General features: G+C 45.9%; 1 protein-coding gene across 1 annotated transcript in view; it reads left to right on the top strand.

Moving 5' to 3' along the window:
- The window catches only part of TMEM184A (transmembrane protein 184A), a 72,246-nt gene that overhangs the window by 24,889 nt on the left and 19,881 nt on the right, over positions 1 to 27,476 (top strand). Inside the window, exons 2-5 of the mRNA XM_075319202.1 lie at positions 17,701 to 17,958; positions 21,993 to 22,158; positions 27,007 to 27,097; positions 27,182 to 27,257. Of these exons, the coding sequence (XP_075175317.1) occupies positions 17,701 to 17,958; positions 21,993 to 22,158; positions 27,007 to 27,097; positions 27,182 to 27,257 (591 nt within the window). The remainder of the gene's footprint in view (positions 1 to 17,700; positions 17,959 to 21,992; positions 22,159 to 27,006; positions 27,098 to 27,181; positions 27,258 to 27,476) is intronic.

Below are 27,476 nucleotides of genomic sequence, written 5' to 3'. Positions count from 1 at the left end.
CAGAAGTGACTCTGTGGCCCGGATCTGAGTACCCCTGGTCCCCGGGCGAAACACCCGCCCCTCAGGTGGTTGCCCTAGTGACCAGGAAAGTCGCATGCTTCATGATGGCCACCCCCCTATCTAACCTAGTCCAGTCCCCAGTGAGAAGGCACCTAAACTGTATGTAACGTGAAATGTCGAAACACCGGTGATTAACCCCCTCCTTACCCGAGATGAATACTGCACCTTAAGTGAGGTACCCTGTGGCGACTGAAGCCGCAGGGGCGCCACACATAACTTTAGAACAGAGAAGCACAGAAGAAAAGTAAAACCTGTTCCGGAATCCTTGGAGTACCAACAATTAGACTGGATACTCCAAGGGCGGACATACCTTTGGTGCAACCAGTGGCCCAAGAGGTTGGGGGGCCATTTCCAACTCCAAAGCAGGTGGAATTATACATTATAATGAGCTATTAGACTGCAAAGGGCCCGTATATTGTTCTTGCACAGGGGCCCACCCCTGTCTGTGTCCGCCATTGGCAAGCTACATGTATTACACAGGGACAGACCGTAAGGACAAGTCTTCCTCCTCCCAAGGGAAAAATGATCACTGATGAGTTACAGACAGAGACTAATTCATTATTTAAAGGACCGACCTGGAGCGGACGGTCGCTCAAACATTAATGAAGCTTATCTATACTATTTATTACATGAGCCCAAGCTGCCCGAAAATATCCCCCGTCCTCAGCCGCTGATATCATCTTTATGATGCTTTACAGCACATCTCCCTGCTCTGTACCTTTGAGCGCTCTACATTATTACATAACTAGCAATTCCCTATTCTGCAGAGGATTGCACAAGGTATCAGCCAGCTGTATTGCCATGTATACCCTGAAGCAGGGAGCTCTATAGTACCCCGAAGCAGGGAGCGCTACAGTACCCCGAAGCAGGGAGCTCTATATTACCTCGAAGCAGGGAGCTCTATGGTACCCCGAAGCAGGGAGCTCTATGGTACCCCGAAGCAGGGAGCTCTCTAGTACCCTGAAGCAGGGAGCTCTGTAGTACCCCGAAGCAGGGAGCTCTATAGTACCCCGAAGCAGGGAGCTCTATAGTACCCCGAAGCAGGGAGCTCTATAGTACCCCGAAGCAGGGAGCTCTGTAGTACCCCGAAGCAGGGAGCTCTGTAGTACCCCGAAGCAGGGAGCTCTCTAGTACCCCGAAGCAGGGAGCTCTCTAGTACCCTGAAGCAGGGAGCTCTGTAGTACCCTGAAGCAAGGAGCTCTGTAGTACCCCTAAGCAGGGAGCTCTGTAGTACCCTGAAGCAGGGAGCTCTGTAGTATCCCGAAGCAGGGAGCTCTGTAGTACCCCGAAGCAGGGAGCTCTGTAGTACCCCGAAGCAGGGAGCTCTCTAGTACCCTGAAGCAGGGAGCTCTCTAGTACCCTGAAGCAGGGAGCTCTGTAGTACCCCGAAGCAGGGAGCTCTGTAGTACCCCGAAGCAGGGAGCTCTGTAGTACCCCGAAGCAGGGAGCTCTGTAGTACCCTGAAGCAGGGAGCTCTGTAGTATCCCGAAGCAGGTAGCTCTGTAGTACCCTGAAGCAGGGAGCTCTGTAGTACCCCGAAGCAGGGAGCTCTGTAGTACCCCGAAGCAGGGAGCTCTGTAGTACCCTGAAGCAGGGAGCTCTGTAGTACCCTGAAGCAGGGAGCTCTCTAGTACCCTGAAGCAGGTAGCTCTGTAGTACCCTGAAGCAGGGAGCTCTCTAGTACCCTGAAGCAGGGAGCTCTGTAGTACCCCGAAGCAGGGAGCTCTGTAGTACCCCGAAGCAGGGAGCTCTGTAGTACCCCGAAGCAGGGAGCTCTCTAGTACCCCGAAGCAGGGAGCTCTGTAGTACCCCGAAGCAGGGAGCTCTGTAGTACCCCGAAGCAGGGAGCTCTGTAGTACCCCGAAGCAGGGAGCTCTGTAGTACCCCGAAGCAGGGAGCTCTCTAGTACCCTGATGCAGGGAGCTCTCTAGTACCCTGAAGCAGGGAGCTCTCTAGTACCCTGAAGCAGGGAGCTCTGTAGTACCCCGAAGCAGGGAGCTCTGTAGTACCCCGAATCAGGGAGCTCTGTAGTACCCCGAAGCAGGGAGCTCTGTAGTACCCCGAAGCAGGGAGCTCTGTAGTACCCCGAAGCAGGGAGCTCTGTAGTACCCCGAAGCAGGGATCTCTGTAGTACCCCGAAGCAGGGATCTCTGTAGTACCCCGAAGCAGGGAGCTCTGTAGTACCCCGAAGCAGGGAGCTCTGTAGTACCCCGAAGCAGGGAGCTCTCTAGTACCCCGAAGCAGGGAGCTCTCTAGTACCCTGAAGCAGGGAGCTCTCTAGTACCCTGAAGCAGGGAGCTCTCTAGTACCCCGAAGCAGGGAGCTCTCTAGTACCCCGAAGCAGGGAGCTCTCTAGTACCCCGAAGCAGGGAGCTCTGTCGTACCCCAAAGCAGGGAGCTCTCTAGTACCATGAAGCAGGGAGCTCTGTAGTACCCTGAAGCAGGGAGCTCTGTAGTACCCCGAAGCAGGGAGTTCTATCGTACCCTGAATCAGGGAGCTTTATAGTAACCCAAATCAGGGAGCTCTATAATTCTCTAAAGCCGAGAGCTGTTTAGTACCCCAAAGCAGGGAGCTCTATAGTACCCCAAAGCAGGGAGCTCTATAGTACCCTAAAGCAGGGAGCTCTATAGTACCCTAAAGCAGGGAGCTCTATAGTACCCTAAAGCAGGGAGCTCTATAGTACCCCAAAGCAGGGAGCTGTTTAGTACCCCAAAGCAGGGAGCTCTATAGTACCCCAAGGCAGGGAGCTCTATAGTACCCCAAGGCAGGGAGCTCTATAGTACCCCAAGGCAGGGAGCTCTGTTGTACCCCAAGATCTTGGCTGATTTCTTTTGATTTCCCCATGATGCTACACAAAGAAGCAGTGTGTTTCAGGTGTGCATTAAAATACATCCACAGGTGTGTCTCTAATTACCTCACATGTTGCCAATAAACCTATCAGAATCTTCCAAAGACATGACATCATCATATGGGCTGTCCCATATTGTTTAAAGGCATAGTACTCTTAGCGTATGTAAACTTTTGATTTTGCAGAAAGTAATAAAAATGCCTTAAAACATTCTCTCTCTCATTATTCTGGCATTTGGCAAATATAAATACGGTACTTTTGGTTCCTAATTGACCTAAAACGGGAAAGGTTTATTCTGATTTCATGTAAGTTAGTGAGAAAAACCTGCAGATGTGTCTGTATAGAGAGCGGAGGGAAAAACCTGCAGATGTGTCTTTATAGAGAGCGGAGGGAAAAACCTGCAGATGTGTCTTTATAGAGAGCAGAGGGAAAAACCTGCAGATGTGTCTGTATAGAGAGCGGAGGGAAAAACCTGCAGATGTGTCTGTATAGAGAGCGGATGGAAAAACCTGCAGATGTGTCTGTATAGAGAGCGGAGGGAAAAACCTGCAGATGTGTCTTTATAGAGAGCAAAGGGAATAACCTGCAGATGTGTCTTTTAAGAGAGCGGAGGGAAAAACCTGCAGATGTGTCTTTATAGAGAGCAGAGGGAATAACCTGCAGATGTGTCTTTTTAGAGAGTGGAGGGAAAAACCTGCAGATGTGTCTTTATAGAGAGCAGAGGGAAAAACCTGCAGATGTGTCTGTATAGAGAGCGGAGGGAAAAACCTGCAGATGTGTCTTTATAGAGAGCAGAGGGAATAACCTGCAGATGTGTCTTTTTAGAGAGCAGAGGGAAACTTCTGGTCTCAACTGTATGTACAGTGTATAGTGTGAATGTGGATGTAGACTACGTACTGTGTATGAAAAAAATAAATATATACATTTATTTATTAACTTTGGCATGGAATAGAACTTTTTTTGCCACGTGGTCTCGCTATGTTTGGAGTGCAAACTCTCTTTCTCCCATATATATTATATACAAATGTGTGTGAGTGTGCGTATGTTTATTTACATGTATATGTGTTATTTGGGGGGAATGTTGCTGATCGGTTTCACCCCACTTATTGCAGTAGTGTTGTTACTTTGTGCTTTGTAAAGCTGAAATGTGGCATTGTGAGTTATTGATTGTCAGGTTTCGCTATTGCCTAATGCAAAGAATCAGATGAAAGTTGAAAAAGGAGTGTAAGTGAAGCTGTCAGGAGGGGATCCTGTATTGTCTTATGCAAAGTAAATACATTGAATTAAAAAGAAGCAAATATTTGCGCTGCTTTACCATATAATGGCAGCCTACTGACGCTGTGCAGATACCAGGCCACTTCATCACATTCTTGTTCTTATATATTGTCCTGTAGATTATTGCCCTCCAGCTTTGATCTTTGGCTGGAGTTTCCCTGAGAGGCGGTGTCTGAATATTTGCAAGTCAATTATCAAAACAATCCTCCAAACTTTAAAAGACCGGAAATAAAGAGTGACGTGGACTGTTGTGAGCAACGTGCCATGTGGAAAATGTTTGTCGTTCCACAAAAAAAACTCCACCAAAATAATGGCCTTTATGGCGTCCCCTATGTAGTAAGTCACTCTTGTGATGACCCAGCAAAATAAGATTGTTCATTGTGTACTTAAAATTTATACATTTTTTTCCCCAAATTCTTTCACTGTCAATGTGGAAGATCTCTGCATGCTGTCAATGAATGGAAACCTGTGATGTGTCTTCTGATGTTTACTGTCAGATGTGACTGTAGGAAAGGGAGGGACAGGGGGCTCCTATGCAGTCCCTCATGCTAGGCTATTCCTAATCTCTGCATTACCCCTGATGGTGGAGATGCCAGAGTCCCGTGCCTGACTATTTTCCTGACCAAAACTAAACTGTTCCCCCTCCTCAGGGAAGGAAGGGGCAGGAGTGTGATGGTAACACAGATAAAGACAGACAGGGGGGGAAAAAAACTCAGACACACTGCAAATTCACAGAAACAAACAGTAAGAGACAAAGGAGAAAAGCAAGAGAAGTAAGGCAGCAACATAAGGACAACAAGGGTTAACACTGCAACCGCACACATAAACAAAGTACTGCAACCACCAGTAAGTCTAGATCACAACACTTCACCAGAGCAGTATAGAAAAGCTATAGCTGGCATTAAAGGAAGACTCCAGCCAACATATATAGGAGGGGAGCGAATATGACTGGCTGACCCATAGCATGTGATCAAAGGAGACTAACAAGCAGCCCAGCAGGGATTAACTCTTGCTAGCCTGCCGATGAACTATAAGTCTGTGGGTCGATGCCTGAGTCTGCCTGCACCGATGACAGACATCAGGGAAGTTAGCAGACCGAGTGCCAGAATCTGTAGTCTCCACAGATCCTGATGCCTCCAGGACAGTCAGCAATTTTTATAAAAACCTCCTTGTAACGCTTACAAACCCTAAGGTTCTAGGCTATGAGACGTTTGTGTGTTCGATTATCTCGTCATCAGGACAGATTTTCATCCTTGATAAGGGATCAATGAAAGTTTACGTTCAAAGATTACAAGCAGAGATCTTGAAATCTACAAGGAATTGATGCACAAAGTATAATATAAAATTACAGAGTGACTGGTTTGGGTAATATGTGGGTATTTGGGTATTTCTCCACCATCATGCCACCCCCGGTTGCGCAGCGTCATTCTGTATATGATGTATAGTCATCATCAGTGACATATCTGTGGCACCCGGAGGTGTAAAGTGAGTTAATATTAGAGCTGAGGTTAAATATTTACCACGGAGAATAAGCTCCTGGCGAACGCTGGCACCTGAGCGGCGGGTGCTGGGAGAGGGCAGCAGAAACATCCGCCGGTAAACACACACGGGGCACCGATCCGAACCTGTCCAACCGGTGAGACATTTCTAACCTTTTCCTGGAAAAGCAGGCATTTAAATCAACTTCAATATATACAATGTGTATATAGCTAAAAGACCGTAAATACTCCGTCCTCATTTCTTAGTAACATCTGCCATTCTTCACTGATTTTTAGTATTAGAAAATGGGGTAATGATGTGAACAGAGCCCTATACAGCTCCACTAAGTCCAGAACCAGGGGTAACAATGCAGTATAGCGCCCCCTAGTTGTAATCAGAATTATATAATTTATAGGGAAATTTGTCATCTGATTTTTGCCATTTAGAGGATGTAGGGGCAGAGACCCTGATTCCAGCGATGTGTCACTTACTAGGCGCTTGCTGTTGTTTTGATAAAATCCCTGTTTTATCTGCTGAGATCCACCATTTCTCTGTATAACCCCGCCCACACCACTGATTGGTAGCTTTCTGTTTACACTGTGCATAGGCTGCCAATCAGTGATGTAGCGGGGTTATACATAGCACATGAATATTGAGGACTACCTGGCAGCAGGTTTACTATTTCTCTCTTCCTGCTGATAAAATTATGATTTATTCATTCATTTACTATTAATATTATTAATATTATTTTTTATTTATTTTTTTCAAAACTGCCGCAAGTAGCCCAGTAAGTGACACATCGCTGGAATCAGGGTCTCTGTACATTGTGCTGCTCTCATATTAAGTGGGAAAAACCTGGTGATAGATTATTTTTCAAGAGGACCTGTCAAATTAATCAGTTTTTGAGTATGGTGAATATTGTGAGGTTTTTGTTTGTTTTTTTTAATCTGTCATATGGTTCCAAAGAAATGGGTCTTTTTATTTTGTGTTAATTTTTATGGGTAAGGAGACGTAGTAATGATAAACAGTATAAAGACACGCCCCCGAGGATCCTGGAAGCACCGCCCCTTTGACAAAGATTTTTTAAATTAAGCCGATATTTCTGGAACCATGTACCCAATTTAAAAAACAAACAAATAAACACAGAATACATATGCTCTGTTTTCCTACACATTGCTGGCGGTATAATGAGCTAACTGATAATCTGACAGTGAGCTCGTTCCTAACTCTTTTCATCTGTCTTGTTCTAAACGCCTTAGTGCTGATTTGCAATCACAGATCACATCATAGTTCAGCTGAACTATGAGAGATGCCCATAAAAAACCCAGATAAGATTGGGCTTGCCTGTCTTTGATATATGGACCATTCTCTAATAAGAATACCTAGTCTCCTGGTCTGAAGCAAATGCCCCATCTCTGCCTAGGAGGCAGTTTAAGATGGGAAGCCCACTGGTTAAGCTGACTATTGCAATCCATGCATGAATCGTATATTATGAGCTCACTGATGGATCCTCAGTTAACTCATTCTGAAACCAGGATTGTGCAGGGAAATAAAAAGACTATAAAAAAAATCTTTAATGAAAAATTGTAAAAAACACTTTTTCAAATAAAAGTGTTGTCCATGTAGCAGAGCTGAATAGCCGCTGACAGCAGACACAGACAGAGCCATGTAGCAGAGCTGAATAGCCGCTGACAGCAAACACAGACAGAGCCATGTAGCAGAGCTGAATAGCCGCTGACAGCAGACACAGACAGCGCCATGTAGCAGAGCTGAATAGCCGCTGACAGCAGACACAGACAGACATGTAGCAGAGCTGAATAGCCGCTGACAGCAAACACAGACAGAGCCATGTAGCAGAGCTGAATAGCCGCTGACAGCAGACACAGACAGAACCATGTAGCAGAGCTGAATAGCCGCTGACAGCAGCCACAGACAAAGCCATGTAGCAGAGCTGAATAGCCGCTGACAGCAGACACAGCCAGAGCCATGTAGCAGAGCTGAATAGCCGCTGATAGCAAACACAGACAAAACCATGTAGCAGAGCTGAATAGCTGCTGACAGCAGACACAGACAGAGCCATGTAGCAGAGCTGAATAGCTGCTGACAGCAAACACAGACAGAGCCATGTAGCAGAGCTGAATAGCCGCTGACAGCAGACACAGACAGAGCCATGTAGCAGAGCTGAATAGCCGCTGACAGCAGACACAGACAGAGCCATGTAGCAGAGCTGAATAGCCGCTGACAGCAGACACAGCCAGAGCCATGTAGCAGAGCTGAATAGCCGCTGACAGCAGACACAGACAGAGCCATGTAGCAGAGCTGAATAGCCGCTGACAGCAGACACAGACAGAGCCATGTAGCAGAGCTGAATAGCCGCTGACAGCAGACACAGACAGAGCCATGTAGTAGAGCTGAATAGCCGCTGACAGCAAACACAGACAGAGCCATGTAGCAGAGCTGAATAGCCGCTGACAGCAGACACAGACAGCGCCATGTAGCAGAGCTGAATAGCCGCTGACAGCAGACACAGACAGACATGTAGCAGAGCTGAATAGCCGCTGACAGCAAACACAGACAGAGCCATGTAGTAGAGCTAAATAGCCGCTGACAGCAAACACAGACAGAGCCATGTAGCAGAGCTGAATAGCCGCTGACAGCAGACACAGACAGAGCCATGTAGTAGAGCTGAATAGCCGCTGACAGCAGACACAGACAGAGCCATGTAGCAGAGCTGAATAGCCGCTGACAGCAAACACAGACAGAACCATGTAGTAGAGCTGAATAGCCGCTGACAGCAAACACAGACAGAACCATGTAGCAGAGCTGAATAGCCGCTGACAGCAAACACAGACAGAACCATGTAGTAGAGCTGAATAGCCGCTGACAGCAGCCACAGACAAAGCCATGTAGCAGAGCTGAATAGCCGCTGACAGCAGACACAGCCAGAGCCATGTAGCAGAGCTGAATAGCCGCTGACAGCAAACACAGACAAAACCATGTAGCAGAGCTGAATAGCTGCTGACAGCAGACACAGACAGAGCCATGTAGCAGAGCTGAATAGTTGCTGACAGCAAACACAGACAGAGCCATGTAGCAGAGCTGAATAGCCGCTGACAGCAGACACAGACAGAGCCATGTAGCAGAGCTGAATAGCCGCTGACAGCAGACACAGACAGAGCCATGTAGCAGAGCTGAATAGCCGCTGACAGCAAACACAGACAGAGCCATGTAGCAGAGCTGAATAGCCGCTGACAGCAGACACAGACAGCGCCATGTAGCAGAGCTGAATAGCCGCTGACAGCAGACACAGACAGACATGTAGCAGAGCTGAATAGCCGCTGACAGCAAACACAGACAGAGCCATGTAGTAGAGCTAAATAGCCGCTGACAGCAGACACAGACAGCGCCATGTAGCAGAGCTGAATAGCCGCTGACAGCAGACACAGACAGAGCCATGTAGCAGAGCTGAATAGACGCTGACAGCAAACACAGACAGAGCCATGTAGCAGAGCTGAATAGCCGCTGACAGCAAACACAGACAGAGCCATGTAGCAGAGCTGAATAGCCGCTGACAGCAGACACAGACAGAGCCATGTAGCAGAGCTGAATAGCCGCTGACAGCAAACACAGACAGAGCCATGTAGTAGAGCTAAATAGCCGCTGACAGCAGACACAGACAGAGCCATGTAGCAGAGCTGAATAGCCGCTGACAGCAGACACAGACAGAGCCATGTAGCAGAGCTGAATAGCCGCTGACAGCAAACACAGACAGACCCATGTAGCAGAGCTGAATAGCCGCTGACAGCAGACACAGACAGCGCCATGTAGCAGAGCTGAATAGCCGCTGACAGCAAACACAGACAGAACCATGTAGTAGAGCTGAATAGCCGCTGACAGCAAACACAGACAGAGCCATGTAGTAGAGCTGAATAGCCGCTGACAGCAGACACAGACAGAGCCATGTAGCAGAGCTGAATAGCCGCTGACAGCAGACACAGACAGAGCCATGTAGCAGAGCTGAATAGCCGCTGACAGCAGACACAGACAGAGCCATGTAGCAGAGCTGAATAGCCGCTGACAGCAAACACAGACAGAACCATGTAGTAGAGCTGAATAGCCGTTGACAGCAAACACAGACAGAGCCATGTAGCAGAGCTGAATAGCCGCTGACAGCAAACACAGACAGAGCCATGTAGCAGAGCTGAATAGCCGCTGACAGCAGACACAGACAGAGCCATGTAGCAGAGCTGAATAGCCGCTGACAGCAGACACAGACAGAGCCATGTAGTAGAGCTGAATAGCCGCTGACAGCAGACACAGACAGAGCCATGTAGCAGAGCTGAATAGCCGCTGACAGCAAACACAGACAGAACCATGTAGTAGAGCTGAATAGCCGCTGACAGCAAACACAGACAGAACCATGTAGCAGAGCTGAATAGCCGCTGACAGCAAACACAGACAGAGCCATGTAGTAGAGCTAAATAGCCGCTGACAGCAGACACAGACAGCGCCATGTAGCAGAGCTGAATAGCCGCTGACAGCAGACACAGACAGAGCCATGTAGTAGAGCTGAATAGCCGCTGACAGCAAACACAGACAGAACCATGTAGTAGAGCTAAATAGCCGCTGACAGCAGACACAGACAGAGCCATGTAGCAGAGCTGAATAGCCGCTGACAGCAAACACAGACAGAGCCATGTAGCAGAGCTGAATAGCCGCTGACAGCAGACACAGACAGAGCCATGTAGCAGAGCTGAATAGCCGCTGACAGCAAACACAGACAGAACCATGTAGTAGAGCTGAATAGCCGCTGACAGCAGACACAGACAGAGCCATGTAGTAGAGCTGAATAGCCGCTGACAGCAAACACAGACAGAGCCATGTAGCAGAGCTGAATAGCCGCTGACAGCAAACACAGACAGAGCCATGTAGCAGAGCTGAATAGCCGCTGACAGCAGACACAGACAGAGCCATGTAGCAGAGCTGAATAGCCGCTGACAGCAGACACAGACAGAGCCATGTAGCAGAGCTGAATAGCCGCTGACAGCAAACACAGACAGAGCCATGTAGCAGAGCTGAATAGCCGCTGACAGCAAACACAGACAGAGCCATGTAGCAGAGCTGAATAGCCGCTGACAGCAGACACAGACAGAGCCATGTAGCAGAGCTGAATAGCCGCTGACAGCAAACACAGACAGAACCATGTAGTAGAGCTGAATAGCCGCTGACAGCAGCCACAGACAAAGCCATGTAGCAGAGCTGAATAGCCGCTGACAGCAGACACAGCCAGAGCCATGTAGCAGAGCTGAATAGCCGCTGACAGCAAACACAGACAAAACCATGTAGCAGAGCTGAATAGCTGCTGACAGCAGACACAGACAGAGCCATGTAGCAGAGCTGAATAGTTGCTGACAGCAAACACAGACAGAGCCATGTAGCAGAGCTGAATAGCCGCTGACAGCAGACACAGACAGAGCCATGTAGCAGAGCTGAATAGCCGCTGACAGCAGACACAGACAGAGCCATGTAGCAGAGCTGAATAGCCGCTGACAGCAAACACAGACAGAGCCATGTAGCAGAGCTGAATAGCCGCTGACAGCAGACACAGACAGCGCCATGTAGCAGAGCTGAATAGCCGCTGACAGCAGACACAGACAGACATGTAGCAGAGCTGAATAGCCGCTGACAGCAAACACAGACAGAGCCATGTAGTAGAGCTAAATAGCCGCTGACAGCAGACACAGACAGCGCCATGTAGCAGAGCTGAATAGCCGCTGACAGCAGACACAGACAGAGCCATGTAGCAGAGCTGAATAGACGCTGACAGCAAACACAGACAGAGCCATGTAGCAGAGCTGAATAGCCGCTGACAGCAAACACAGACAGAGCCATGTAGCAGAGCTGAATAGCCGCTGACAGCAGACACAGACAGAGCCATGTAGCAGAGCTGAATAGCCGCTGACAGCAAACACAGACAGAGCCATGTAGTAGAGCTAAATAGCCGCTGACAGCAGACACAGACAGAGCCATGTAGCAGAGCTGAATAGCCGCTGACAGCAGACACAGACAGAGCCATGTAGCAGAGCTGAATAGCCGCTGACAGCAAACACAGACAGACCCATGTAGCAGAGCTGAATAGCCGCTGACAGCAGACACAGACAGCGCCATGTAGCAGAGCTGAATAGCCGCTGACAGCAAACACAGACAGAACCATGTAGTAGAGCTGAATAGCCGCTGACAGCAAACACAGACAGAGCCATGTAGTAGAGCTAAATAGCCGCTGACAGCAGACACAGACAGAGCCATGTAGCAGAGCTGAATAGCCGCTGACAGCAGACACAGACAGAGCCATGTAGCAGAGCTGAATAGCCGCTGACAGCAGACACAGACAGAGCCATGTAGCAGAGCTGAATAGCCGCTGACAGCAAACACAGACAGAACCATGTAGTAGAGCTGAATAGCCGTTGACAGCAAACACAGACAGAGCCATGTAGCAGAGCTGAATAGCCGCTGACAGCAAACACAGACAGAGCCATGTAGCAGAGCTGAATAGCCGCTGACAGCAGACACAGACAGAGCCATGTAGCAGAGCTGAATAGCCGCTGACAGCAGACACAGACAGAGCCATGTAGCAGAGCTGAATAGCCGCTGACAGCAAACACAGACAGAGCCATGTAGCAGAGCTGAATAGCCGCTGACAGCAGACACAGACAGAGCCATGTAGCAGAGCTGAATAGCCGCTGACAGCAGACACAGACAGAGCCATGTAGCAGAGCTGAATAGCCGCTGACAGCAAACACAGACAGAACCATGTAGTAGAGCTGAATAGCCGCTGACAGCAGCCACAGACAAAGCCATGTAGCAGAGCTGAATAGCCGCTGACAGCAGACACAGCCAGAGCCATGTAGCAGAGCTGAATAGCCGCTGACAGCAAACACAGACAGAGCCATGTAGCAGAGCTGAATAGCCGCTGACAGCAGACACAGACAGAGCCATGTAGCAGAGCTGAATAGCCGCTGACAGCAAACACAGACAGAGCCATGTAGTAGAGCTAAATAGCCGCTGACAGCAGACACAGACAGAGCCATGTAGCAGAGCTGAATAGCCGCTGACAGCAGACACAGACAGAGCCATGTAGCAGAGCTGAATAGCCGCTGACAGCAAACACAGACAGAGCCATGTAGCAGAGCTGAATAGCCGCTGACAGCAGACACAGACAGCGCCATGTAGCAGAGCTGAATAGCCGCTGACAGCAAACACAGACAGAACCATGTAGTAGAGCTGAATAGCCGCTGACAGCAAACACAGACAGAGCCATGTAGTAGAGCTAAATAGCCGCTGACAGCAGACACAGACAGAGCCATGTAGCAGAGCTGAATAGCCGCTGACAGCAAACACAGACAGAGCCATGTAGCAGAGCTGAATAGCCGCTGACAGCAGACACAGACAGAGCCATGTAGCAGAGCTGAATAGCCGCTGACAGCAAACACAGACAGAACCATGTAGTAGAGCTGAATAGCCGCTGACAGCAAACACAGACAGAACCATGTAGTAGAGCTGAATAGCCGCTGACAGCAAACACAGACAGAGCCATGTAGCAGAGCTGAATAGCCGCTGACAGCAAACACAGACAGAGCCATGTAGCAGAGCTGAATAGCCGCTGACAGCAGACACAGACAGAGCCATGTAGCAGAGCTGAATAGCCGCTGACAGCAGACACAGACAGAGCCATGTAGCAGAGCTGAATAGCCGCTGACAGCAAACACAGACAGAGCCATGTAGCAGAGCTGAATAGCCGCTGACAGCAGACACAGACAGAGCCATGTAGCAGAGCTGAATAGCCGCTGACAGCAGACACAGACAGAGCCATGTAGCAGAGCTGAATAGCCGCTGACAGCAAACACAGACAGAGCCATGTAGTAGAGCTGAATAGCCGCTGACAGCAGACACAGACAGAGCCATGTAGCAGAGCTGAATAGCCGCTGACAGCAAACACAGACAGAGCCATGTAGTAGAGCTGAATAGCCGCTGACAGCAAACACAGACAGAGTCATGTAGCAGAGCTGAATAGCCGCTGACAGCAAACACAGACAGAGCCATGTAGCAGAGCTGAATAGCCGCTGACAGCAGACACAGACAGAGCCATGTAGTAGAGCTGAATAGCCGCTGACAGCAGACACAGACAGAGCCATGTAGCAGAGCTGAATAGCCGCTGACAGCAAACACAGACAGAGCCATGTAGCAGAGCTGAATAGCCGCTGACAGCAGACACAGACAGAGCCATGTAGCAGAGCTGAATAGCCGCTGACAGCAGACACAGTCAGAGCCATGTAGTAGAGCTGAATAGCCGCTGACAGCAGACACAGACAGAGCCATGTAGCAGAGCTGAATAGCCGCTGACAGCAGACACAGACAGAGCCGCTCGATCAGAATGAAGTCAGATGAACTTCACCCGACTTCATTGTCATCTCGCGGCTCTGTCTGTGTGTCATGGCCTGATTTTCGGTCACTGGTGAAGGTCTCGCCGGTGACCGCAAATCCCCTGAGTGACTTAACTGATCGGCGCTATCAGCGGTGCCGTCACTGAGGTTACCCGCGGCCACAGCAGAAGTCCTCCCGCTGAGATCTGTGGCCGCGGGTACCCCGAGTGACGTCATCGCTGATAGCGCGACTCACTTCAGTCGCTGCGGGGAGCTCAGAGAGCGGTCGTGGTCTGTGACCGCTCTCTGTCAACTTCCGATATAGCAGAGCTGACAGCATCGAGGGACCTCTGTGGATTACGTCGAACATGGAAGGGTATTTGGGGTCTTAAATGAAGTGGTGAAAGAGGGTTGGTTTTTTTTGTTATTTATTTCAAATAAAGGATTTTTTGGTTTATTTTCTTAAACTTACAGGTTAATCATGGAAGGTATCTCGAGGAGACACCTGCCATGATTAATCTAGGACTTAGGGTATGTGCGCACGTTGCTTTTTACCTGCTTTTTACCTGCTTTTTTGCTGCTTTTTCTTCTGCGCTGTTTAATGCCAAAATGGATGTGTTCTTCTATTCAAGCAAAGTCTATGGGAATTTGGGTTTCTTGTTCACACTATGTTGTTCAAAATGCTGCTTTTTGAGGCAGAACTTTGGTCAAAAACTCAGCTTTTCAAAGAAGCAACATGTCAATTGTTTTTGCCATTTGGGTTTTGCACTGCAAAGCTGAGTTTTTGACCAAAGTTCTGCCACAAAAAGGCAGCATTTTGAACAACATAGTGTGAACAAGAAACCCAAATTCCCATAGACTTTGCTTGAATAGAAGAACACATCCATTTTGGCATTAAACAGCGCAGAAGAAAAAGCAGCAAAAAAGCAGGTAAAAAGCAGGTAAAAAGCAACGTGCGCACATACCCTTAGTGGTAGCTATGGACTGCTGCCATTAACTCCTTATTACCTCGATTGCCACCGCACCAAGGCAATTCGGGATGAGCCGGGTAAAGTCCTGGGACTTTCGCATCTAATGGATGCGGCTATTCCGGGCGGCTGCTGGCTGATATTGTTAAGGTGGTTGGCTCCCTATAATGTTTGGCTCCCCATTCTGACAATACTAGCCTTCAGCCGTGTGGCTTTACCCTGGCTGGTATGAAAATTGGGGGGAACCGCACGCTTTTTTTTTTTAATTATTTATTTATTTTACTGTATGATATAGACCCGCCCACCAGCAGCTGTGATTGGTTGCAGTGAGACAGCTGTCACTCATCGTGGGGGCGTGTCTGACTGCAACCAATCACAGGCGCCAGTGGGTGGGTAAAGCAGGGAATACGAGATTGAATAATGAGCGGACAGCTTTTTCAAAAGAGGAGAAGCCTCCAGATCAGTATGAACGCCGTGCAGCGCCGCGCCGGTGATCGGGGATGGGTGAGTATGAGAGAGGAGGGGAAAGGAATAGACTGACATGGACAGAGAGAGAGACTGAGATAAAGACACACCGACAGACCGACAGAGAGAGAATAGAGACCGACTGACATTGATAGAGATTGACCGACATTGTGAGACATCACTCATTTCCAGTGTTTTCTGAAACATGCGATAAATGTATTTAGAAAAACGAATGTCACTAGGATGGTGTGAGTGCCGGTCCGTGTGACATGCATTTTTTTCACGCTCCCATAGACTTGCATTGGAGAGACTCGCGCAAGAAACTCTCCAAAACGCAGCATGCTGCGATTTTTTTCTCAGTCCGATTTGGACTGAGAAAAAAATAGCAGATGGGAGCTGCCTCATTGATTAACATGGGTCCGAGTGCAATGCGAGAATTTCTGGCATTGCACTACTGCGAGAAAATCGCAAGTGAGAAGCCGGCCTTAGATGGGTGTCATGCGATCGGCAGCCCAAAATTAAGCATGTCACATTGGACCTCTCTCCTGACCATCAGTCAGCGAGCGCACCATAGACATTAGACCATCAGCTGAAGCCTTCCATATTGACGGGTTCAGCCGAAATGAGTCTCTGTATGGGGGCCTTTACCCCTGTCATTGGATGTGTCGCTGACGATGGGCCATAAAGGTCATCTGAGCGCTGCAGCCAATCACAGACCTGAGCAGGTGAGGGTACAGGACGCCAGTGCGGATCATAGTATAGGTTTGTGCAGGATACATGGGCGAAGAGTGAGTAATGAGTATGCCTCAGTTCACTCCTGTCTAGAGCAATTTTTTTTTCACCATGTCCCTTTTAATCACTGCAGAACTTTGGACCTAAAATTGGAACGTTGGTAGAGGACTAACTATAGGGGATTTGAGAGGGAGGGGGCAGAAATTGCCTTTGTACCCGGTCCCTGGACTCCTATGAGAAGACCAATACTATCAAAGACACGTCATAGCTGGTGGCACTGTTGGAAATCTAGTATTGGTTCCTGTGATCGTGTCCAGCCCCTTAGATGCCAGGGCCACTGTTTGTCATAGCATCTAAGGGGTTGAGTAATGAGTATGTCTCAGTTCACTCCTGTTGAGAGCAATTTTTTCTCACCATCCCCTTTTAATCACTGCAGAATTTTGGACCTAAAATTGGAATGATGGTAGAGGACTAACTATAGGGGGGCGATGGCGAGAAGGGGGGGGGCACAGATTGCATTTGCATCCGGTCCCTAGACTAGTTGGCCCATATGAGAGTACCAATACTATCAAAGACACGTGATACCTGGCGGTGCTGTTGGAAATCTAATATTAGTTCCTGTGATCATGTCTAACCCCTTAGATGCCAGGACCACTGTTTGTCATAGCATCTAAGGGGTTGATTAATGAGTATGTCTCAGTTCACTCCAATTTTTTTCTCATCATGTCCTTTTTAATCACTGCAGAACTTTGGACCTAAAATTGGAATGATGGTAGAGGACTAACTATATGGGAGCAAGAGCAGGGGGGTGTCAGAAATTGCCTTCGTACCTGGTCACTGAACTCCTATGAGAATACCAATACTATCAAAGACACGTCATAGCTGGCGGTGCTGTTGGAAATCTAGTATTAGTTCCTGTTATCATGTCTAACCCCCTTAGATGCCAGGGTCACTATTTGCCATAGCATATAAGCGGTTGAGCTGCTGTAATCAGAGCTAGCTCCTATTGCAGCAGGAGTGATCTCAGCCTTCTGTATATGATTCCTCCTGAGTTTTGCTGTACAAATACGGGTGCTGGATAGTTTTGTAGGTAACTGCGCAGCTCCTGTCTCACTGAGAGAGACGAGCGTGCACTGGGCCCCTAACCCTGCCGGGCCTGGTCATGGTCACGATCTCTGTGATCGTGATTGTTACGTCCCTGTGTAGGTTGGTACCAGGACCTTCAAACTTATAGGTCCCATTGTGGTCTTTGAACATTGGCTGTCCATTTTACAGGTCCTATAATTGTAGTTGGTTGAAACATGATACCCTCAATTGTGCCAAATAACAAACCAAGCTCTGCTACATCAGTGCATGTGACTGTACTCACCGCTCCTCCCCTTGTATGAGATGATCATGGCTTTTGTAATGTGTCTCTGACTTTATCTTTCCACCCTTTCTGCCTATGCACAGATGAACAATACAACGGCTGAAGAGACTGTAATGATGGCGTCCAACGTATCACTGTCCACTCAGAGTCCCACGCCGGTGAGTCAGACCATGCTCAGCACCCTGGCGGCATTATTCACTATGGACAGAAATAGTGCCGCTGAGGTCCGGACTGCAACCAATACCTCTGCGGATGGGGATCAGTTGTTTCTGACAACCGCTGCTGCTCAGGGCATCTCGGGGGTCTTCGTCTGGACGGCTCTGCTGCTTACGTGCCACCAGGTAAGAAAACTTTGTACTTTTGTACACCTCTGATTGATATAACCCATGTTTCTGATGAACTCCGGCACACCCGGGCGTCCACCTGCTGTGCGCTCATTCATAAACAGATCAGCAAGAGTTAACCTTGGATAGGCTGCTCGGTAGGCTTCTTTGATCACATGTTGTAAGGAAGCCAATCACTTCTGCTCCTCTCATTTATGCTGGAGGAAATCGTCTACATATGCCAACTATAGTTTATGCTGTGTTGGTCTGTGAGATGTGGTGTCCCAGATTTGCTGGAGATAGAATTGCTTTGTGCTTGGTATTGTTGTGGATTTACCCGTTGTCTTGTTTCCACCCTGCTCTTGTTTTCCTCCTAATCTTTTAGTTTCCCCTGTCTATTTCTGTGGGTTAAATCACACTCCTGTCCCAGCCCCCCTGGGGGAGGGGGTATAAGATCAGGGCTGGTCAGGAGCAAGGACAGGAAGGAGACTTTGACATCTCCACCATTAGGGGTATCTCTGAGAATAGGTATAGCACAAGTCGAGGGTCATTTAAGGAGCCCCGATTTCCTGCTATCCCCATAGTCCCTTGTGACACCTCTTCTTTTTATTATTATTATTATTATTATTTTATTTATTTTTATTTTTGAATGACACCATTCATTTTACCATATAATGTACTGAAAATTCAACAAAAAAAAATCCATGCAGGCAAACGGCGATCACGGTGCCGTAAAAACGACCTGACAAACTGAACCTCCAGATCATTAAGAAGACGTCAAGATTAGATTTTATTTTTTATTAATTTAATAAAAAGGAAAAAAAAATCAAAACGTAAAAAATAAAATAAAATTGTTTTATATCATCATTTTCTAAGATTTGTAACAACCGCCATCTCCTATCTCAGTAATCGGAAAGTCTTCCCTGAATACAGGTTCACGGAATTGAGAATTTTGATGACTGATCAATTCTGGCAGAGAAAAAAGTAGATTTGTCTGATAAGATATATACAAAGTTGCCTATTTATATTATTATATTATTATTATTACTTATTTATTTATCTTTAATTGAATTAGGAAAGGTTGGCTGTGATTTAAATTTTTAAATAAGATGTATATATATATATATATATATATATATATCACAGCCAACCTTTCCTAATTCAATTAAAAATAAATAAAAAGTAAATAATAATAATAATAATAAAAAATAAAAATAATAAATATATATGTATATATATATAAATATATATAATATATATCAATATATATTTATTATTTTTATTTATTTATTTATTTTTATTTTTTATTATTATTATTTCTTTTTTATTTATTTATTCTTAATTGAATTAGGAAAGGTTGGCTGTGATTTAAATTTTTTAATAAGATATATACACATATATGTGTATACGTCTTATTAAAAATTTAAATCACAGCCAACCTTTCCTAATTCAATTAAAAATAAATAAGTAAAAAATAAATTATAATAAAAAATAAAAATAATAAATATATATACGGTATATATATGTATATATATATTTATATATTTTTTATTATTATTATTTTTAAACCTTTATCAATGAATCGTTTCTTTAGTCCCCCTAGGGGACCTAACTGCAATCATTAGATCCTTTGTACTATTGCTTCTTGTCCTTATCTGATAGCTGACAGCTAAATGGAATGCAGCTGCTAATAATGTATACGTATGGAATATATAGGGATATGGCCAGTATATTACTCTGCCATAAATGATCATGGTGTCATTCTTCAAGGCCATGACAAAAAGAAAAAAATATTGACCGCTTTTTGCTGGTTGTCTTCCTGCTTATACCTGGGAGTGCCCTTTAAGTATTTTGGGGACAATGTGAATAATAATGAACTCACCCAGGGAGATAGTGATTTTATCTCATTGTCCTCATATATAGAGATGTAATAAATGTCTATATAAATGTCAGTGATGTGAGCACTGTGTGTGCTGCTGATACTTTCTCATTCATTTTGCCCCAAGATTGTGAATTTCGGAAGCTGCGTCTCTGAGCACAGGTTCATTTCCAGCAAAAACATCAATGCTGATTGGTAGCAATGGCCTCTGTGAAAGGACCTCGGCCAGGTGCGGACTGGTCCCTAAGACTTTTGTGCTGAGAGCAGCCGCCCCTCTGCCCCTACACCCTAACACTATGCCACTGATTGATGCTATTATCCATTCCCAGTATTGAATATTGGGCATTCTAACATGTGACCTAGATGACCTAATCTCCCAGATGACATCTTCACTTAGATTATATCACTCAGATTACATAATCAGTCAGTGACTTCATCACTTAGATGACAGTCTCACCTAGATATCCTCACTCAGATGACATCCTCACCCAGATGACCTCATCACTCAGATGACCTCATCACTCAGATGACATCATCACCCAGATGACATCATTACTTTGATGAACTCCTCACCCAGATGACATTCTCATCTAGATGACATTCTCACTCAGATGATATCCTCACCCAGGTGACCTCATCACTCAGATGACATCCTCACCCAGATGATATCCTCACCCAGATGACATCCTCACCCAGATGATATCCTCACCCAGGTGACCTCATCACTCAGATGACATCCTCACCCAGATGATATCCTCACCCAGATGACATCCTCACTCAGATGATATCCTCACCCAGATGACCTCATCACCCAGATGACATCCTCACTCAGATGACATCCTTACCCAGATGACCTCATTACTCAGATGACATCCTCACCCAGATGACATCCTCACTCAGATGACATCCTCACTCATGACATCCTCACCCAGATGACCTTATTACTCAGATGACCTCATCACTCAGATGACATCCTCACCCAGATGACATCCTCACTCAGATGACATCCTCACCCAGATGACATCCTCACCCAGATGACATCCTCACCCAGATGACATCCTCACTCAGATGATATCCTCACCCAGATGACATCCTCACTCAGATGATATCCTCACCCAGATGACATCATCACTTAAATGACATCCTCACCCAGATGACATCATTACTTAGATAACATCCTCACCCAGATGACATCCTCACTCAGATGACATCCTCACTCAGATGACATCCTCACCCAGATGACATCCTCTCTCAGATGACCTCATCACTCAGATGACATCCTCACTCAGATGATATCCTCACCCAGATGATATCCTCACCCAGATGACATCCTCTCTCAGATGACATCCTCACTCAGATGACATCCTCACCCAGATGACATCCTCTCTCAGATGACATCCTCACCCAGATGACATCCTCTCTCAGATGACATCCTCACCCAGATGACATCCTCACCCAGATGACATCCTCTCTCAGATGACATCCTCACCCAGATGACATCCTCTCTCAGATGACATCCTCACTCAGATGATATCCTCACCTAGATGACATCCTCACGCAGATGACCTCATCACTCAGATGACATCCTCACCCAGATGATGCCCTCACCCAGACGACATCCTCACCCAGATGACATCCTCACTCAGATGACATCCTCACCCAGATGACATCCTCACCCTCGTTTTATACATACACGCTTGCCATTCATCTTTTATATGAGTGATTATTATCGTTACTACATTTTTGCTTGCCACAGTGGTATTTTCTTTTCCGTGATGGCACAGTGTGTGTCAGGAGGAAGGTGTGGGAGGGGAGGGGATGAGGTAATGGTGGCTACCACATGAGGTATTGAGTCATATTGTCACTAGGTGAGACTTGTCTGTACCTGGAATCACGTGCACTGAGGCCCTCGGATCCCGTGGTTTATGGCCTGTTACTCATGTAGTCAGACTACAGCGATATCTCCATCTGCCACTGTCCCAGATGATATTTGATCAGGGAAGTGACCCTTGGACCGCGCTCACTGACTGTGTCTCCCTCTTCCTCTTGGCTCAGCCTCAGGTATTGATTGAAGACCTTATTGAACTCTAGTCCGGTTGGGTCATTCCTAACACACCTTTTCCAAACGTACACGTATAAAGTATTTTTATTTAATTTTTTTGTGTATTTGCAGATTTATCTTCATCTCCGAAATTACACCATGCCAAACGAGCAGCGTTATATCATCCGGATCCTCTTCATTGTCCCCATTTATTCCTTTGACTCCTGGCTGAGCCTCTTACTCATAGGCAATGACCAGTACTATGTGTATTTCGACTCCGTCAGGGATTGCTATGAAGGTGAGGACGTGGTGATAAAGTGGAACTCTGCACAGAACCCAAATACCCCCCCCCCCCCTCTCATTTTTTTACTTAAATGCCTGTATTTGGGGTTCAAAATCATTTTTGCAATTGGGTTCCATTACAAATTTTGTACCGTATAGCTTCTTTATTGCACTTTCTACTAATTGCTGCAGAATGAGGTAACTGAGAATCCATCAGTGAGTTCATTCTGACAGTCTGGACCTAAGAATTTGGAACTAGTGGGCTATGTTTTTTTCTGCTCTGTTCTATACATTGATAGTGTAGCCAAGTGTATAACAAAGAAATAGTCCTCCTTTGTGGGTATATTTTTACTTAAATGCCTGTATTTGGGGTTCAAAATCATTTTTGCAATTAAGTTTCATTACAAATTTTGTACCGTATAGCTTTTTTGTTGCACTTTCTACTAATTGCTGCAGAACGAGGTAACTGAGAATCTATCAGTGAGTTCATTCTGACAGTCTGACCTAAGAATTTGGAACTACTGGGCTATGTTTTTTTCTGTTCTGTTCTATATATTGATAGTGTAGCCAAGTGTATAGCAAAGAAATAGTCCACCTTTGGGGGTATTTTTTTTACTTAAATGCCTGTATTTGGGGTTCAAAATAATTTTTGCAATTGGGTTTCATTAACAAACTTTGTACCGTATAGCTTCTTTGTTGCACTTTCAACTAATTGCTGCAGAACGAGGTAACTGAGCATCCATCAGTGAGTTCATTCTGACAGTTTGATCTAAGAATTTGGAACTAGTGGGCTATGTTTTTTTCTGCTCTGTTCTATACATTAATAGTGTAGCCAAGTGTATATCAAAGAAATAGTCCACCTTTTGAGGTATTTTTTTACTTAAATGCCTGTATTTGGGGTTCAAAATCAATTTTGCAATTGGGTTTCATTAAAAATGTTGTACCATATAGCTTCTTTGTTGCACTTTCTACTAATTGCTGCAGAACGAGGTAACTGAGCATCCATCAGTGAGTTCATTCGGACAGTCTGGACCTGAGAATTTGGAACTAGTGGGCTATGTTTTTTCTGTTCTGTTCTATACATTGACAGTGTAGCCAAGTGTATATCAAAGAAATAGTCCTCCTTTGGGGGTATTTTTTTATTTTTTTACTTAAATGCCTGTATTTAGGGTTCAAAATAAATTTTGCAATTGGGTTTCATTAAAAACTTTCTACCGCTTGTCTTCTATAGCTTCTTTGTTGCACTTTCTACTGATTGCTGCAGAATGAGTTAACTGAGAATCCTTCAGTGAGTTCACATTGGTGACATAAGAATTGGTAACTATTGGGCTAGGGTTTTTCTGCTCTGCTTTCAAGGGTAAAAAATGCTGCACGTTACTGGACCCCTGCATTGTTCTTAGTTTTTATTGTTTGTTTTTTTTTAATCTGCAATATGTCAGTTCTTTCAACACTTTTGCAGCGTTTTTTGCGCATTCAAATAAACGGGAAAAAACATTCCACCCACCCCCCAAAAAAAAGAAAAAGAGGCAAAAACGCACATATTCTACGCACCGTTTTTCCTGTTGGAAATGTCTGTTGCAAATAGTCAACGTATGCACATATGCCTTTGGACTGTCTTTTTCTGAGCTTACTTTTGCTTATGACTTACAGACCACAGCAAAGTTGTGCTGGGCTCTGTGCGCATAAATCAGCTGAGAGGAACTCAGAAAAAAATGTTCCAGCAAAAAGAGCTCACTGACAGATCCTCAGTCAACTCATTCTTCAGCCAGCAGTAGACAGTGCTGCAGAATGTTGCAAACTGTGCAATATTTTTAATTAAACCCAATTGCGCAAATGATTTTAAGCGCCAAATATACACATTTAGGTAAAAACTGAGCCCAGCGATGGGCTGTACTCATGATGTGACCGCTGCAGCCTGTCAACAGAGACAGGTAGCAGCGACATCACTGGAGAAGCAATGCATTACTACAGCTGGTGTTGGTGTTTTAAAACCTCCCCAGACCCAAAGACCCACAGAAAACCCTGTAAAGATCAAAGTAAATGAGATTTTTTATTTCTCATGTACTTTTTGCATTTTTTCCATGTGTAAATTAACCCATGATACAAATTTTAAACTTTTCAGCAAATCAATTGTTTCAACCTTTTTTGCTGCATTTTTTTTATAGACGGCTCTTTTTTCTGCATTAAATAAAAGGAATACACAATCTGCTGTGGATTCCACTACAATCTGCTGTGGATTTCACAGCAGATTGTACTGAATCCACAGCAGATTGTAGAGCAATCCACAGCAGATTGGAGGGAATCCACAGCAGATTGTAGTGGAATCTACAGCAGATTGTAGTGGAATCCACAGCAGATTGGAGTGGAATCCACAGCAGATTGGAGTGGAATCCACAGCAGATTGTAATGGAATCCACAGCAGATTGTAGAGCAATCCACAGCAGATTGGAGGGAATCCACAGCAGATTGTAGTGGAATCTACAGCAGATTGTAGTGGAATCCACAGCAGATTATAATGGAATCCACAGCAGATTGGAGTGGAATCCACAGCAGATTGGAGGGAATCCACAGCAGATTGGAGTGGAATCCACAGCAGATTGGAGGGAATCCACAGCAGATTGTAGTGGAATCCACAGCAGATTGTAGTGGAATCCACAGCAGATTGTAGTGGAATCCACAGCAGATTGTACTGAATCCACAGCAGATTGTAGAGCAATCCACAGCAGATTGGAGGGAATCCACAGCAGATTGTAGTGGAATCCACAGCAGATTGTAGTGGAATCTACAGCAGATTGTAGTGGAATCCACAGCAGATTGTAATGGAATCCACAGCAGATTGGAGTGGAATCCACAGCAGATTGGAGGGAATCCACAGCAGATTGGAGTGGAATCCACAGCAGATTGGAGGGAATCCACAGCAGATTGTAGTGGAATCCACAGCAGATTGTAGTGGAATCTACAGCAGATTGTAGTGGAATCCACAGCAGATTGTAGTGGAATCCACAGCAGATTGTAGTGGAATCCACAGCAGATTGGAGGGAATCCACAGCAGATTGTAGTGGAATCCACAGCAGATTGTAGTGGAATCCACAGCAGATTGTAGTGGAATCTACAGCAGATTGTAGTGGAATCCACAGCAGATTGTAGTGGAATCCACAGCAGATTGGAGTGGAATCCACAGCAGATTGGAGGGAATCCACAGCAGATTGGAGTGGAATCCACAGCAGATTGGAGTGGAATCCATAGCAGATTGTAGTGGAATCCACAGCAGATTGGAGTGGAATCCATAGCAGATTGGAGGGAATCCACAGCAGATTGTAGTGGAATCCACAGCAGATTGTAGTGGAATCTACAGCAGATTGTAGTGGAATCCACAGCAGATTGTAGTGGAATCCACAGCAGATTGGAGTGGAATCCACAGCAGATTGGAGGGAATCCACAGCAGATTGGAGTGGAATCCACAGCAGATTGGAGGGAATCCACAGCAGATTGTAGTGGAATCCACAGCAGATTGGAGGGAATCTACAGCAGATTGTAGTGGAATCCACAGCAGATTGTAGTGGAATCTACAGCAGATTGTAGTGGAATCTACAGCAGATTGTAGTGGAATCCACAGCAGATTGGAGTGGAATCCACAGCAGATTGGAGTGGAATCCACAGCAGATTGGAGGGAATCCACAGCAGATTGGAGGGAATCCACAGCAGATTGTAGTGGAATCCACAGCAGATTGGAGGGAATCCACAGCAGATTGTAGTGGAATCCACAGCAGATTGTAGTGGAATCTACAGCAGATTGTAGTGGAATCTACAGCAGATTGTAGTGGAATCTACAGCAGATTGTAGTGGAATCCACAGCAGATTGGAGTGGAATCCACAGCAGATTGGAGGGAATCCACAGCAGATTGTAGTGGAATCCACAGCAGATTGGAGGGAATCCACAGCAGATTGTAGTGGAATCCACAGCAGATTGTAGTGGAATCTACAGCAGATTGTAGTGGAATCTACAGCAGATTGTAGTGGAATCCACAGCAGATTGGAGTGGAATCCACAGCAGATTGGAGTGGAATCCACAGCAGATTGGAGGGAATCCACAGCAGATTGGAGGGAATCCACAGCAGATTGTAGTGGAATCCACAGCAGATTGGAGTGGAATCCATAGCAGATTGGAGGGAATCCACAGCAGATTGTAGTGGAATCCACAGCAGATTGGAGTGGAATCCACAGCAGATTGGAGGGAATCCACAGCAGATTGTAGTGGAATCCACAGCAGATTGGAGGGAATCCACAGCAGATTGTAGTGGAATCCACAGCAGATTGTAGTGGAATCCACAGCAGATTGTAGTGGAATCCACAGCAGATTGTAGTGAAATCCACAGCAGATTGGAGGGAATCCACAACAGATTGTAGTGAAATCCACAGCAGATTGTAGTGGATTAATTACAATCTGCTGTGGATTCACAACAATCTTCTATGGATTCACTACAATCTGCTGTGGATTCACTACAATCTGCTGTGGAATTATTAACATCTACTGTGGATTCACTACAGTCTTCTATGGATTCCACTACAATTTGTGACAAAATCTCCATATGTTTCTTGCACATTTTGCTATATATTTAATTGTGGATTTTCCATGGATTGCATCTTTTGTATTGCAACAGTGATATTCATTTGCACCCCGCTCTTCTGATAGTTAAGAACTTTTTTTGTTATGTATCAATATGATTTTTGGCTTTTTGGGGGGGGCAATCATTGCACAAACCTGTTGCATGGAGAATAATACAATGAATAGCACTTATTATGCGTTCTGCTTTTGCTTTCTGTTATCAGCCCTTTCACCTTTTCCAATATTTTTGTCACACAGCCTTTGTAATATACAGTTTTCTCAGCCTCTGCTTCGAGTATCTTGGTGGAGAGAGCGCAATAATGACCGAGATACGTGGAAAGCCCATAAAGTAAGTGCCTTCTATCAATTATATGCGGAATGCTTATGTTTCTGCCCCATATTTTGGCTCACGCGGGGTTTGTCTTTCCATCAGATCCAGCTGCTTCTATGGGACCTGCTGTCTCCAGGGAATGTCCTACTCCATTGGTTTCCTGCGGTTTTGTAAGCAGGTGAGGTGAAATGATAGGATCGCGCTGGACCGGGATCCTATAGGTATATGAATGTATACATGGAGGTCAGAGAACCTAGAATTCCTAGTCTCACAATCTCCTGTCACACTGTTCCTGGCAAGGGAAACAGTGAGCCATCAATCAGGCTAAAAAGGCTAATGCCACTGGCGAGAAGCTGGTGAAACCATGGAAGGCTACATCCTGGGGAAGTGCTCAATC

The sequence above is a fragment of the Anomaloglossus baeobatrachus genome, chromosome 7, assembly GCF_048569485.1.
Source record: "Anomaloglossus baeobatrachus isolate aAnoBae1 chromosome 7, aAnoBae1.hap1, whole genome shotgun sequence".
Classification (NCBI taxonomy): Eukaryota; Metazoa; Chordata; class Amphibia; order Anura; family Aromobatidae; genus Anomaloglossus; species Anomaloglossus baeobatrachus.
Note: the sequence above shows the minus strand (reverse complement) of the source record. Positions and strands in the feature narration are given on the sequence as shown.